This window comes from Pseudorca crassidens, chromosome 1 (genome assembly GCF_039906515.1).
Source record: "Pseudorca crassidens isolate mPseCra1 chromosome 1, mPseCra1.hap1, whole genome shotgun sequence".
NCBI lineage: Eukaryota > Metazoa > Chordata > Mammalia > Artiodactyla > Delphinidae > Pseudorca > Pseudorca crassidens.
The window spans coordinates 27,555,055-27,569,726 of record NC_090296.1 but is presented as its reverse complement, the minus strand read 5'-3'; the positions used below and the strand labels follow the sequence as shown (position 1 = coordinate 27,569,726).

The 14,672-nt window shown below is 41.0% G+C and overlaps 1 protein-coding gene across 16 annotated transcripts in view; it reads left to right on the top strand.

The window, feature by feature from the left end:
• The window catches only part of TTLL5 (tubulin tyrosine ligase like 5), a 306,516-nt gene that overhangs the window by 130,450 nt on the left and 161,394 nt on the right, over positions 1–14,672 (top strand). For 11 of the 16 annotated variants that reach the window (XM_067729894.1, XM_067729917.1, XM_067729928.1 and 8 more), the window contains one exon: positions 2,263–2,450. In XM_067729894.1, coding sequence (XP_067585995.1) covers positions 2,263–2,450 — 188 coding nt within the window. The remainder of the gene's footprint in view (positions 1–2,262; positions 2,451–14,672) is intronic. The other 5 variants (XM_067729939.1, XM_067729906.1, XM_067729955.1 and 2 more) reach the window with 1 other exon arrangement.

The window sequence follows — 14,672 nt, the reverse complement described above, 5'->3', positions numbered from 1 at the left end:
ACAGAGAAAACCTAAATAAATGAATAAATAGGATGTGCATGGATAGGAAGACTTAATATCATAAATGTTTCAGTTCTCATCAAATTGATCTCTGGATTCAATACAGGTTCCAACCAAAATCTCAAGTTTTGTTGTTGTACTTGACAAGCCAATTCTAAAATGATAATGGATAGGCAAAAGACCAAGGATAGTGAGAACTCACTGAAGAAGAGAAAAGGGTGGAGGAGTATCTTATTAAGAATATAAAGATATGATCATTAAGAAAATATAGTATCTGAAAAGGTACAAAGTGACCAGTGGAGCAGAATAGAAAGTTGGAAGCAATCATACAGATAGATGAAAGTTTGATATATGACAGATGGCATTGCAGATAGTGGAAAAGGATGCATTTCTCAATAAATGGTGCTGGGATAATTGGTTATCCATACAGGAAGAAAAGTGAAATTAGATCTCAGCCTCATACTATCCATGTAATCAATTTCAGGTGCAAAACTTTAAACTTCTAGAATAGAATAAGGGAGACCATCTTTAACACCTTATTGTAGGAAACAAAAGTAAAAACATAAGCAAGATTCCTTCAGTAAGAAAAAGACAACCCAATAGTGGTATCAGAAAAGAGGTAACATGTGCTCAACATCATTATTAATCAGATGAATATAAATGAAGAATGCAGTGAGATTTTACACCCTCTTAAAAGAGGGAAGAATTAAGATACTTGACAGTACTAAGTGTTGGAGGGGATGTGGGTCAGCAGGAGTGCTTATATTTTGTGGCAATGTATCACATACATTTGAAAATTCACATACATTTGAAAATTCACATACATTTGACAATTCACATAAATTTGAAAATTGTTTTTATCACATAAATTTGAAAGTTCACATAAATTTGAAAATTGTTGTTATCACATGCATTTGAAAATTCACATACTCTGTGACTCAACTCCTAGCTGTATACACAAGAGAAGTTCTTCCACATGTGCACCAGGACATGTATGCAAGAGTGTTCACAACTGCACTGTTTATAATAGCGATAAGCTTGAAATAGCCAAAATAGCCATTAATGAGGGAATAGAAAAATAAGTTGTAATGTATTTCCAAAATGGAATACCAAGCAGCAGGTAAAGTTAATCAATTTCAGCTATACTTAGAAAGGATAAATCTCAGAAGTACGGTATTGAGCAACAAAAGCAAGTCCCAGGAAATTACTACAATAGATACCATTTTTATAGAGCTCAAAAACAAACGAAATTAACTGTATTTTGTTTAAGTATGCAAACACACACAGAAACAAAGAATAAAACTATATTTAAAAAAAAAGAAGGGGTGAATGATAAGGGAAGATTAAGGATGAGGAGGAACACATGGGTTGATAATGTGACTCTTGAGTTGGGTAGTCAGTTCATTATAATATGTTTTATAACTTCTACATCAATTGTAAATAGTATTTGGTATGTGTCAAATAACATAATAAACATGAAAAAATATAGATTTTTTAAAAAGTAGTGTCACCAAATTGTATATACAGAATGATCGTGGTTATATAAGCATTAATAAGACAGAAAGGAAACACATTAAAGTGTTTCCAGTTTTCTGGGTTTTTCATATTTTTTCAATGGGTTGTGTGACTTTTATCATAGAAAAAATATTAACCTTGATTTTATATTAAGTAATTTCATTGTGCCAGAATTTCAGTGCTCGGAAATAATGGAATTCTGTGATATTATAGTTGAAAGAAGAAAATTGAAGTCTGAAAGGAAAATCAATTGAAATTTTATATTATAGGATTATTGCTGTTTTTCCAAATATACTGTTTTGCTTTTGTCCTTCTTTCCTTTTTGAGCTCTGTAAGGAGGACTGTGCATGATTTGACAGTGTGTGCCGTAAACTACTGACAAGTGCAGTCACACAACAAGGAAAACAAGACCTATAATGAGTTTCAAGGCTACACGTTTTTCATTCATTGATTCTAGGATCAATTATTCCCCACTACATATGATGAAAATCCTTCTTTTGTGAAGGATTCATAGTATGCAAAAACACAGTAATAAATGCAGGTAACAATTTGGTGGTAGGAAGAGTTTCTAGAGTATGGTAAGGATTTAGTTTTACTTTTGTGAGCATCTGAGGATAGTTTACTGCTCCTTATGTTGTCAGAGATCCCTAGGAGTCAGTAAAGTATCTGTTGGCTGAGATTTTGCTGTCATCATCCTAAGTTTTTCAGGGCTTTTTTCCTAAGTGGATGAAAACTTTTCTTTTTTAGCAGGTTCATGCCATCCAAACAAGCAGCATTCAGGAGTAGCCAAAACACAGAAGGAGGGAGAAGATGGTTCCTCATACAGCAGACGGTACAACCCAAGTACGGTTACGGCTGAACTTCAGCGGCTAGCTGAGAAGCAGGCAGCAAGGCAGTATTCTCCATCCACTCACGTCAGTGTCCTCACCCAGCAGGTATGGATAGTTCGGGGTGCCAGAGAGTTCTTTGGATCACTGGATAGGGTTAACTACAGGGTACTCTGTCCTTCCCTGTCTTTACTAATGCCCATATGCTGTTGCTTGTTGAATGAATATTAGTTGGTTTCAAGCTAAAGAATAAAAGCATTCCTTCAGCTTTAAAGAAAGGGTTTCTGTCACAGGTATTGCAAACTTAAGTGTGCTGCTAGCTATGATGTACTTACTTCATGGATAAATAGACTTGAATGTTCAGCTGTAAATGCACTTTTAAAGGATCTTTAAAAATAACTTATTTCTCTGGTAAAATTTTCCAGTGAGTTCTAGTCTTATAAATCTTTTTACCAGAATGCCATAACATTACCTTTTACTTTTTTTTACTTTTTTTTTTTTTTTACTGCCTTTCATCTCATGATGTCAGGATCTTTTCTGGGCACTGATTAATGAATTTCAATACACCCTCATCCAACACATATCATCCTCACATTTCACAGATGGGGGAAACTGGGGCTGAAATGAGTGATGTCAAGAAACTGGGGCTGAAATGAGTGATGTCAAGGTCACCCGGCAAGCTTGATGGATACCAGGATTTTGACTTTGTTGTATATATACTGACAAGCTTACAACACAGTGAAGTTAGATGAACCTTTTAAGAACTTTGGGATTCTTTTTGCCCTTCTTGATGATTATCCCCATGGTATTTAACTGGAAGTAGAAGCCATGTTTTTTTCCCTTTCCTTAATGCAAACGGCATCAAAGTCCTCCAAAGGAATTATTCTGATTTAACTCCACAGTTATATTTTGCTATATCTTTGTGGTGTCATGTCCCTTCACTGGTGGCAACTCTCTAGTGATAATTGAGTCTAGGAAAAAGTGAAGCTGTAGATTACTTCAAGTGCATGTTAAAAGTAGGCAACATACTGCTCCCTGGTGGTGCCCTACTTTTCTGTGTAAAATTCTGGACCACAATTCAAAGTAAGCCTTAGCTTTACTTCAGCCTCATCCCAGAGCGTGAGGTTGTAATTAATTTTCTTTTTCAAATCCCTGATAGTTTGAAGGGAGTAGATAAGGAAGCCTAATGTGAATTAGGAAGTGAAGAATCTTATACGGTAGTGTTGAGACTTGAAGGGAGTTAATAGTTAGATTTTAGTGACAGAATGGTGGGAAAAGGAAACGGAATATCATGGCCGTGGTAGAATGGGAAGGAAGTGTGAAATGTGAAGTGGCTATGAGGAAGGGAGAGGGCCAATGATCTGCTACACTTTTTTCAGTGGGTCACTGACTAGAGTATATGTTCCAATTTTTAACGAGCAGCTAGAAGCACCAAGACATTAAGAAATTTTCTTTGCAATTATAGTAAAAAACATAGCCAGTGTTAGTGTTTACCTATTTTCACCTCCTATCATTTGGTAGACAGCAAAGCTTGCCAAAATGAGGGGATCCTGATCCTTTGGGAATCCAAGGTGATTGTATCCTTATTGGAAAGTCATTCCCCTTCAGTCTGTCTCATCTAAGAAGAATTTCAGTGCCAGTGAATTAAAATTCCATCAGACTTCTCTTCATAGAGATCTGAACTCGCCATTAGATGTCAGTCTTAACTTTTAGAGCCTTGGTAATAAATAGGGTGGTTAATCCTTGGTGCAATACTGAGGGAGGGACTGTAGTATGTAATAAGCAGGGTGCAGTAGTGGGAAAAGGGCTGGATTAGCCATATAAAGACCTGCTTTCTTCTACCACTTACTAGCTGTGTGATCGTGGGCAATTCACTCAACTTCCGTTAACCTCAGGGTCTCTATTTGTTGATGAGGAAAATACAACAGGGTCATGAGGATAGTATGCGGAAACCTTTCTGTAAAGTCTGAATGCCATATATTGATACTTGGAAAAGATTGCTATCTCAACCGTAAAAGGCTTTTAATAATAAATGGTTTCTAATTTGATTTGAAATCAGTTTTTGGATAAAATACTGTGTTACCGAAATGAATGTTGTTATTGAAAAGCTCAAGTATGTGTTATTTGTGTTATTTCCCCTTGGAGAAAGTAGCTCCTTAATTTGGAATTTGGGAAATTCTTCTATTGTTCTTTTTCTGGTAAATAATAACATGTTATAATGGCTTAATAAGGGCCCTGGGACGTCTGTTTACTGGCCATTTCCTTTTACTCCTAGCTGTGTTTGAGAGAAAGTGCCTTGGTTCCTTACTCACTGAGGCGAGTGGTAAGGTATCTGTAGTCCTGGTGAGAGGCAGGCATCCAGACAGAATGTGCTGAAAGCTCTGCTCTCCTCTCGGGGCTTGGAGTGTGAAACCTTCAACTCAGCTCCACCAGAAATAACTCTGTGTCCAGTAGTCACTTTAAATGTTTTTTATTTCCTCTTACCTGTGATTATTTCCTTATTTTCAATTCCTATTTTGCGTTTTCTTTTTTTCCCATCTCCAATAGGGTTAATGAAGATTTTCTTTCCCCCTTCCCTTTTTTTGATAGGATATATTTATTCATTCTGTTGTTTTATTGTTTGTTAATTGGTTATCTTCTTGTTTTATCTTTGCTAACTTCCTTCCTTCTGTTTTCTCTAGCTTTATTTTGTTATTTCCTCCCAGTTTCTTGAGTTGGGTACTTCATTTATTTTCACTCATGTCTTGTTTTTTATTATATTTAAAGCTATGGATTTTCCTCTGAGTATTGCTTTCATTATATGCCATAAACCCTGATATATCTTTACATTGCTTTTCTGGGCAAGGTGTTAAGAGACCTTCCACTAAATAAGGTATGCTGATTTTAAATTATTTGTGCTATTTTGGAAGATGAGTATAAAAACCCTGAAATTTGGGACTTCCCTGGTGACCCAGCAGTTGGGACTCTGTGCTTCCACCACAGGGGACGTGGGTTTGATCCCTGGTCGCGGGGAACTAAGATCCTGCATGCCGCACAGTGTGGCCAAAAAAAATGAAATTTGAGGGAATTTCTGAAAAATCACTTTATTTTGTCTATGATTTCAACTACTTGCTCATGAAAGCTTTTAGTGGCATTCTCCATAGAACTTTTTATTCAAATGTATCCTTTTAATTTGTTCATTCAAAAACATTTTATTACGCTCTTGAGAGTGTTCCAGGCCTTGGTACTAAGCCACAGGGATGATATAAGACATAGACCTCTGGGGCTTCCCTGGTGGCACAGTGGTTGAGAGTCTGCCTGTCAATGCAGGGGACACAGGTTCGAGCCCTGGTCTGGGAAGATCCCACATGCCGCGGAGCAACTGGGCCCGTGAGCCACAATTACTGAGCCTGCGCGTCTGGAGCCTGTGCTCCGCAACAAGGGAGGCCGCGACAGTGAGAGGCCCACGTACCGCGGTGAAGAGTGGCCCCCGCTTGCCACAGCTAGAAAAAGCCGTCACACAGAAACGAAGACCCAACACAACCATAAATAAATTAATTAATTAAAAAAAAAAAAAGACATAGACCTCAGCGTGAAATAATTCACAATCTGGTAAGGGTGACAGCCACATAAACATATGATAGTACTAGCATGGCATCTGCAGAGGTGTTTCTAGGGAATAACAAAACCACCAAAGGGTATCTAACCCAGCCTTGGGTGGGAGTGGGAAGGCCAAAGCAGCCTTCTTGAAAGAGATTACACCTACACTGAATCTTAAGGGTAGGCTGGTGGGTGGCAGAAGAAGGGTAGGGCAGGCTCCAAAATAAGCTAGCATGTGTGTATGTGGGGAAACAGAAAGCTGGTGGTTAGTGGTGATGGAGGATAGGGAGCAGCTGGGATGGAAGCTGGAGGAGAAGACAAGGGCTGATTCAAGGAGAGCTTTGAATGCCCTGTGAAGGAACTCGCTCTTTATCTAATAGATGACCAGGAGCCACAGAGACAAATGGGGCTTGCCTTTTAGCTGCATCGCTTAGGTAGCTGGAAGGAGGATGGATTGCAGGATGAAGCAATGCCATCCCCTTTTCCTCCCTGCTCTCTGTTGAAGATGCTGAGGAGCAGTGAATTAGCCAGAAGAAAAGAAGCAAAGTACTCTGACAACCCCAAAATTTGATAATAAAGCTTGAAGTTCCCTGAATTTCCATTAGAGGCTAGATTCTTATGAATTTGTATGGCTAAAAACAGAACCTCATTTATCTTGCAATTACTTTTACTCTTTCTGCTACGATTTAACTTTATTTATAGGCTAGAACATGTGAGAATATTGAGATTTCCCTGCCGCACGAAGTGGCCACCGTGGCCGCTTTGGAAGTGTTTGCATATGCTGGAAATACAGAGACACGTGTTCCTAACATATGATTATTCAACAAATACCTAACAAATCTGAGCAGAGGGCAGGTCAAATTTAGTTCTTTCCCTTGGCACGTGAGAAGCTGGTTATCTCTGGGGACTGGAATCCTTTGGAAACCATACATCCCTGAAAGCAGGGTTTTCTAGAAGCGTCTTTCTCTTGTGGGGGAGAGTGCTATGGTAGCTGAGGTGGGCTGGCGTAGAGCTTGAGTGTGAGGTCTCACTATCTCTGCCTCATCCAGTGCCGGGAGAGGTGTGCTTTAAAACTGTAGCCCTCTGCACGCACAGAAGTAGCCCTTTGTGGTCACTGCTGTCAGCGAACAGGAGAATGTGGCGAAGTAACCCAGCTCTGCGGTGAGGAGAGGGAGAGGAGAGGGAGCCCTGGCCTGTCTGTGCGGGCCAGTGTGAGATTGCAGGACCCAGCTATCATTAGGAGCAGCGCCAGCTCTTCCAGCCTGGGAGTTTAATCAAAGGAATAACAGCAGACCACCCAGGCGAGGGCTCCGATGCTTGCGCATGTGCTGTGTCAGGCTCTGTTCCCAGGCCAGCCGGTGCCCGGGATGTGGCCAGGCCTCCTGGAAATGTGCTGACAGATACATAGGAGGGAGGAGATGCTTTTTGCTTCTCACATTTTTCATTTAGAGGGCGAGTGGGAAAGAAAACCGTTCAATTTCTTTCCCCTTTTGCTCCTTACCCTGATACTTTTCTGCCTAGTCCTAGAGGAGGGCATATGTTGAGGTAGAGAGTGTTTGCTTACACTGCTTACTCATTCACTCGCACTCATTCCTATACAAAGGAATTCTTGTATCATTTCTTCTGCTTCAGCGGTTACCATTGTGATCATGCTCGTTTCGTCAGGGTCCACAGTGGACCTGAGTCAATCTCAGTTTCAGAAACATCAATTTGAAGTTGAAACTGGCAGAGAGGAAGCTCAGTTTTTTGAAATGGTTACAGTTCTCTAGGATTGGAGCCAGTGGCCCCCAGTTTATCACAAGCTTGGGCATTTGGCACTGGAGACTGTCTTCCTGCCTCGTCAGTGTATCTGGACACATTTGAACTACTGTACATTTGTGTTCTGATTTTGTAGTTTTTTCCCCAAGTCTAGCTTCTTTGGTTCTGTATTTTTCTGGGTAGAAAAATTGTACTTCTTTGTATTATATACATTACTTTTTCCCATGTCTAGAAACAGAAAAGGGTAAATAGAAAAAGCAGAAGCTCTTGAGTCATCGAGACCTTGGACAAGTTATTTAACTTCCCTGTGCCTTGATTTTCTTCTCTGTCGAGTGGGATAACTTTAGCATCAAGATGAATTCTCCTGCATCTCTGTGCCTCCCTGCTCTAGGTTCTAGCTCCAGTTGATCCTATCTAATTCCCTAGCTCTTCTATGTCTTTTGAGGCTTTAAACCCCCGGTTTTCCTTAGGTCCTTGGCCTACTAATGGTCTCTTACTCTAAAATAACCTTTCTTTTCTCTTACTGTATCGACCAACTCTCTCTCAAAGTCACTGATGACCTTGGAATTGCCAACTTCAGTCACCTATTTTTAATCCTTACTCTCTTTTTTAGCACATGACACTATTATTGACTGCCTCCTACGTGAAAACTTCCCTTAGCTTCTCCAGCCTTCAGTAAGTCCTCTGAGAGCTCATCCTCTACTTACCCCCTGAAAAACTAGATACCAGTTTCAACATTTTTAAAAAGCCACTGGTATAGAGACCTGAAATATAGAAACTGACACCAGCAGAGTCTCTCTGATTAAAGAAGGGGGTTGATGCCTGGGCATCTGCTTCTCGCTGCTCTTCATAGGTATCTTCCAACATGCCTCTGAATTCCAGAGCTCAACCGAGCTTCTTTCCTCTCTGTAGTCTCCCCTTGGGTAAACTTTCTCTTCCCATAGCTTCATCTAGTGCTGTTCTGCAGATTTCTCCCAAATATGCATCTTTAGTTTGAACCTGTTTGCTGAGTGTCATGTCCAAATTTCCAACTGCCTGCTAGACATTTCCACCTGACTGTATTACAAGGATCCAAAATATTCAACATATTTTAAACATGCTTTGAAAACATTCAAAAAATATTCAACATATCTAAAACCTATTTGTTCTTCTTCCCTTTTCCCCTTTGGATTAGTGACACTGCAGTTCTCCTAGGGAGTTAGGTGTGGAGCCTTGGATTTCTCATCATCTCTCTTTGCTTCTTCATTCTCCCTACGTCCAGGCAGTTGCCAGTTCTTATTGATTCTGACTGTATAATGTCTCTGATATATATCTTCTCTGTTTACCTTTCACATCTACTGTCCTGCTTAAGGACTTAATTATCTCTTGATTGGACATCTACAATTACCTCCTAAGTGGTCTCCTGGCCATTCTCCTCTGTTCACCCTAGTCTTTGCCCTAAAGGAATCTTTCTAAATCACAAGTCTGATAATGATACTCCTCTGCTCAGGAATCTCAAAGGGGCTTCCTGTTATCTTCAAGGTGAAGCCCCAGCTATTGAATATTATTCAAAGCCTTTGTGTGGAATCTGGCTCCAGCCTATTTCTCCAGCCTCTCTCCTTCCCATCACATATGTTTTTGTGCAGCTCACCCAGAATTTCTCTCAGTCTCCATGCTTAGTTTGAGCTATCTTCTCATGGGAAACGTTCCCCAGTCACCATATCTAACTGTTTGCATTTGTCCAGGCTCAACAAAGGTGCCACTTCACTTGTACACATGACGTTTTACTTGCCATACAGCTATCTCCTTTAGTGGACAGTGAGCTCTTTGGAGGCAATGTCCTTTGCTGCCTCAGAACCTGACTCACAGGTAGTACTCAGTAAATGTGCTGATTCTACGGGACTGTAAGGTACTTGATTAAAGATGGGGAGGTGAGGGGCTTCCCTGGTGGTGCAGTGGTTGAGAGTCCGCCTGCCGATGCAGGGGACACGGGTTCATGCCCCGGTTTGGGAAGATCCCACATGCCGCGGAGCAGCTGGGCCCGTGAGCCATGGCCGCTGAGCCTGCGCGTCCGGAGCCTGTGCTCCGCAATGGGAGAGGCCACAACAGTGAGAGGCCCGCGTACCGCTAAAAAAAAAAAAAAAAAAAAGATGGGGAGGTGACCATGTCCATTTTTTCACCAGTTTTTTCCAGCGTGGTATATAGTGTGTATTCAACACACATTTTTTAAAATAAATAAGTGAAAGAAGAACCCCCTGCTGCCCTAGCCAGAAGTCATCTTTCCATTGTCTGTGTCCCTTTGGCCCTTCATTAGTCACTCTCTATAATAAATCTGTTATTGTTATTTTATGTCTCTTCTTTCCTGTTGAGTTATAAACTATGTGATGGCTGTTCTTTCTAACCCATCACCCAGCACAGCAACCTTGCCCTTGGTAGGCACTTATCACATGCTTGCTGAATTGAAAAGAATTTCTCTTCTGTGTTATGTTGGTTTTTATGTTCTTTTTAAAAACTATTCCTCTTCCATTTTTTTTGCTGACAATGCTGCACCTGCCCTTCATAATAAAGCAGTTGACATTAGTTGAATGTCTGCTTTGTACTGGGCACTGTGCTAAATACTTTATATGCATTATCTCTTTAACCTTATGAAGTAGATACTTAATTTTTTTTTACAGGTGAAGAAAATAGCTGAAAGGATAAGTGACTCTGCTAAGGTCACATAAATGGCAAGTAACTGCACCAGGACTCAAACCCAAGTCTCTTTGACTTCACACTCTTTCCATCAGTGTTTTTCTGTCTCTTCCTGTTTGAAACAGGACTCTCACCTCTCATCAGACTACAGTGATGGAGCTTAACACTGCTGTAGAGTCGTAGCCAAGCCAGCAGATTATTTTGTAGTGAAGTCAACTTCAACACTGTGCAGCCTTCTTAATCCCCAGGGTTGCAGTGGGAATGGATCTATTTATCGTGGTGGTGGCAGCCCCTATCGACTCAAAAACTGAATGTATAAATTGGAAGCGCTCGAAAGGGATGTGGCCATCTTGTAAGGTTTTCCAAGAATATCTTTGGCAATTCTTGATCTGGCGCTCTTTGTAGATTTTGGAACACCAAGTGTCTATATGTGTATGTATATTATGTAAATGACAACGTTCAAGAGAGCGGGAAGGTACGACAAGAGAACTTACTGCTAATGTAGCAGAACTACAGGCATTCCTTGCTTTTCCTAACCCCTTTAAAAATGTGATTAATGTTATAACTCTTATCTCCTGGTGATTGGAGTGTAAATTTCTTGAGGTTCACTTTATCAGTATCCAAGAATTTATAAAGGAGTTGAAGCTGCCTTAAAACATGTTGGTTGTTGTGACTGTTGATTTAATACCTGCTCAGGAAATGCCCTTGGAAGAATGGTTAAAATGTAGCTGTGTAAGGATGATTCTTTTCATGTTCTTGATTGAATATATTCTCTAATATTTATCCAGTGATGAAAATCGTGTAATAAGTACAGATCTGGCACTTTGGGTTTTCATTTTCTTTTTTCTTGAGTGAAACAGGTCTTGGTCCACTGGTGTTTTTTATTCAAGGATTGCCTCTTGTTCCAGCAACACATGGTAAAAACAAGTCAGGCAGGACTAGCCACTGCATTTCCCTATTCCAAATCAGTCAGGGCCCTGTGGTCACAGGAATGAAAGTTCCACGACAGGCTCAGCTGATCCCATCATATTCTGATGAGCCTTCATATATGAATGACACAGAGAACGTTGTTCTCAAGATGATATTGGTGTAGTTCTGAGTACAGTATGAATACAGATTTAGAAAAATTTATCTCCACATCAGTGATATGAAGTTATTTTTAACCTTTTTTGGAGTCAGAGATTCCCTTCGAGAATTGAATGGAGGCTATAATTTTTCTCCTGAAAAAAATATGCACCCACACTTAGAGATGTGCATTAATTTCAGAGGGTTCATAGACACTCCCTCCCCCTCCAACTTGACTCCCTCTTGATGCCCTATGGGCCCATGGTCTCCAAGTTAAAAACTTCTGAAAACTTTTAGGTAGCATGTGGTCATTAATATCAGTAATTTCACCAAAAATGATCACTCCAAATTTGTGATTATGTTTGCTTAACACCTTCTTTGTATATTTCAGTGACACCCCCTTCTAGGCCATAATCTCCATGAAGGCAAGGATTTTTGTAATTTAAAAAAATTGTTCTCAATTCTCAAAAGAATGCCACAGAGTGTCTGATAAATATTTGTTGGATTAATGAAATAATCTTGTGAAACCCCATCTCTAGACCTCATCAGACAAGATTTACTTAAGATTTTATGGACCATGCTATAATGAGGAGAGTGAGCTACGCCAAGATTGTTAGCTGCACTGGGAATGCCATGCCACTGATTTGCTCACGTGTTAAGCAGTTACCAAGTCTTTAATGTTGAATTTCCATCTCCATTTTGATAAATAAGATACATGAAATTTGCAAACTGCCTTAGTGAACCTGAGCTTCCCTAAGCGAATCTCAAAAAGGGTGTTAGCCCTTTGCAGTTTCAGTGCCAAGAAGAAACAGATGTAGTATATTCATTGTGTAGACAAGGAACAAAATCTGTACGTCTAAGCTATTATTTCACTCATTTGAGAACTTTGCCCCAAACTTCAAGACCAGGCAGAAATCATCTCTAAAATTATGCAGGGCGATATAGCAAGAACAACACTTATCCCTCAGTCTAGTCACTGATTATTTCATTTCCCCTTATTCCAAAGCAGTCCTTCCCTTGTGGTATTTGTAAAAAGAGGTAATTTGGAACCTTTAATTTCCTTGCTAACCTTCCAGTGACATGAATCACTTCTCTACTCACTGGTGAAACTAGCTACTAGCTGGAGATTGAGGGTGTGTGTGTGTGTGTGTGTGTGTGTGTGTGTGTGTGTCTTTGGGACTAGATGAGACCCACTTCATTTATATAAATGCTTTTGTGCCTACTGGGTAAACTCTAGGGGTACAATGGAATAAGATACAGTCCCTGTCCTAAAGGAGCATGTTATTTGTGGGGCAAGGTAGGCGAATAAACCTGTAATTATAATACAGTGCAAAACATGGCATGAAGCTTTTCAACTCTACCATTATGTTCTTTTTTTTTTCTTTCTTTCTTTTTTGTGGTTCGCGGGCCTCTCACTGTTGTGGCCTCTCCCGTTGCGGAGCACAGGCTCCAGACGCGCAGGCTCAGCGGCCATGGCTCACGGGCACAGCCGCTCCGTGGCATGTGGGATCCTCCCGGACCGGGGCACAAACCCGTGTCCCCTGCATCAGCAGGCGGACTCTCAACCACTGTGCCGCCAGGGAAGCCCTACCATTATGTTTTTGAAGCAGTGTAATGGCAAGGATCCTTTACAGCTGAGGGAGCTCTTTTGTGAAAAATAAATCTAACATTAGGAAGTGAAGCACAAGATGGTAGCAACAAGATTTCAGGATACCGCTGTGCTGAAGTGGTGTGAAAGACCTTCCTAGGGCTAATGATGAAACACCAATTAAGCCTCTCATTTTTCAATTTCCAGGTTGGGAATAATTCCTGCCCCTCCTGGCATAGCTGTAACTATATGTGCTGCTTGTGTTTTCCCAAGCAGCAATGATACACCTTGGTACTGTGTTAAGAAAGGTAAAAGTCATGTGAAGATCCATAAGCCCCAGTCAGAGAAGGGTTTTTGCCACTACATTTGTAGACATACCGTAGAAATGCAGAATCCTGGGTTCTGCTGTGAGTGGAGAGTATCTTGTCCTTGAGGGACTGATAGCACACGCATACACAGAGGTAGATGCTGGTTAATGTTGCTCTGGCGGAGGACTCGGTATCACAGTGGATACCGGCATCTTATTTTTTTCATTAACCCGTGTTGTCTTTTCAGATATATACTAAAACCTCACCATCCTTAAATGTCAGTTTGTTTGGTTTTGTTGTTCCATGGTGGATCTAGAAGTTACTGCACGTGTGGTCGTTAAACACTGATTGAGAGAGAACGGTGGCCGGAATCCAGATTCTATAGCCGCTAACTTGAGGGTCAGGAGAAGATGCCCAAAGAGGATCCTCCAGGACCAAGCTTCTCTTAATTACTATAAGATTTTTGGCCTCAAACTCCTGAGTGGAATTCCTAGCTTTGTTGACGTGGGCTAGATGATCCAATGTCTTCTTCTGCTGCCAGGCCTCCAGCCTAGACTGAAGCCATCAAGTCAGCCTCATGGGCACTTCCCCCCCACCCCAGGCCCACCCACCAGTCTTGATCCTCAAACCATTTTACTGTTGAAGAGAGGCATGGAAAGATAAACCTAAGGAAAGGTGTATTTTCCCATGAGGCCCTAGAATAAAGCTGTCCTAAGATGCCCACTCTTTGGCCTTCCGTTCTTAAATGGCAGGCAGTGCCACCTTGCCTTGCCAGCCGCTTGGGAAGATGTAATACAAAAGAGGGCTGATCCAGAAAGAAAACATGAAGAATGAATACATGAACTTGAGAGCTTTTATCATCATACTCCGAACGCAGTTCTCCAGTTCGAAGGCCCAACACTCTTCTTCAGCCTCGGGGGAAATGAGGAGAGACCATCAAGAGTGTGTCCTGCGTCCCAGCCTTGTTATCTCTCACCTGACTGTGGTGACTCTCAGCTAGATGTCTCTGCTTCCACCACAATGCTGACATAGCACTACATAGCTTACTGCCGTCTACTAGATGGAGAGCAGAATGAGTGGCAAGGTCTGTTCCTGTCTTCCATTACTCTAAATGTTAGCCAAATTAGAGTGCTTTCTGTTTCTCAGACATTCTTCCTGCTTATCTGGCTCTGCATTTTTACTCCACCTTTTCTTTTCCCCTAGGAACCACTACCATTCCACCAGCCCCATACCAGGTCTACTACCTATCCTTTTAGGCCCGGTTCAATTGCCTTCTTTGAATTTCCTTAACACTTTTTTTCTCTTTTTTTCTTTTTTTTTTGTGGTACGCGGGCCCCTCACTGCTGTGGCCTCTCCCGCTGT